Source organism: Hipposideros armiger, unplaced genomic scaffold, assembly GCF_001890085.2.
Source record: "Hipposideros armiger isolate ML-2016 unplaced genomic scaffold, ASM189008v1 scaffold_386, whole genome shotgun sequence".
NCBI classification, from domain to species: domain Eukaryota; kingdom Metazoa; phylum Chordata; class Mammalia; order Chiroptera; family Hipposideridae; genus Hipposideros; species Hipposideros armiger.
In genome coordinates, this window is record NW_017731736.1 from 1,069,711 (window position 1) to 1,070,606 (window position 896).

Sequence of the window (896 nt, forward strand, 5' to 3'; positions counted from 1 at the left end):
TTAAGATGGAAAGTATGTTAGGCCAGCAATTAAATGTCTTCTTTCTGGGTCAATTCGATAGGGTTGGTGGCCCAGTAAAAATATTTCTTCACATTGTTGCAGTCAACTGTGAGTGAGTAAAAGGGCTTCCTGATTTTATTAATATATGTATTTTTTAAGGCAAGACAAAGAAACTCTTCTCTCCCACTCTGCGTATAACTTTTGTGGTGCAGGGGCATTTTCCCAGCTGGGAGAACTTACCATTTGGGGACCCTGTAGTGGTTTCCTCAGTAGTGAGCGTGCCCCTTTGGAAGCCTGCAGGGGTGTTCACTCCAAAGTCATCGTCTGTGTCACTGGGAGTTGGGAAGGGGCTTTCTGGGGTTCCATGGATGGCAGGATTTACTCCTGCTTGTCCTGCAGGAAGGATCGCATTTTGTATATCTGGATTAGCCTGGCTGGTGGGCAGGATGGCTCCCGGGAACAAGGGCTGGAAGATGAGGCCTGTGAAGATTTGTGGGGCCACTGGCTGGAATTAGGGAAGAAAACAGAAAACAAAGGAACACATTTTAAGGTGGGCCAGCTACCCTTTTCTCCTTTGAAGGCAGCAAGTTTGAATAGGAATGGCAGGATAGGGAAGATAGAGTCAGAGAAAATAATAAATATGGGGGCATTCCTCAGGGGAAATGCCTCAATCCCTGAGCCAAACCTGACGCTAGTTTCATTACTAGGATTGTTTGCTGTCTCCAGTTCCCTCAGAAAGGGAAAACCACAATCAAGACAGTCACCAGAAAAGAAATAAATGCATCATTTGCTAATGTCAGGTGTATCTGCAGGTAGAACTAAGGCAGAAAATCCATATAATTATGACAGGCTATACATTTGTAATTGACCTAAGCCATAGTCTTTCTTTTGCCCAT

At 44.6% G+C, this 896-nt stretch overlaps 1 protein-coding gene across 1 annotated transcript in view; it reads right to left on the bottom strand.

Moving 5' to 3' along the window:
- AMTN (amelotin) overlaps positions 1–896 on the bottom strand; it is a 22,647-nt gene that overhangs the window by 9,769 nt on the left and 11,982 nt on the right. Inside the window, exon 7 of the mRNA XM_019663198.1 lies at positions 241–501. Within this exon, the coding sequence (XP_019518743.1) occupies positions 241–501 (261 nt within the window). The remainder of the gene's footprint in view (positions 1–240; positions 502–896) is intronic.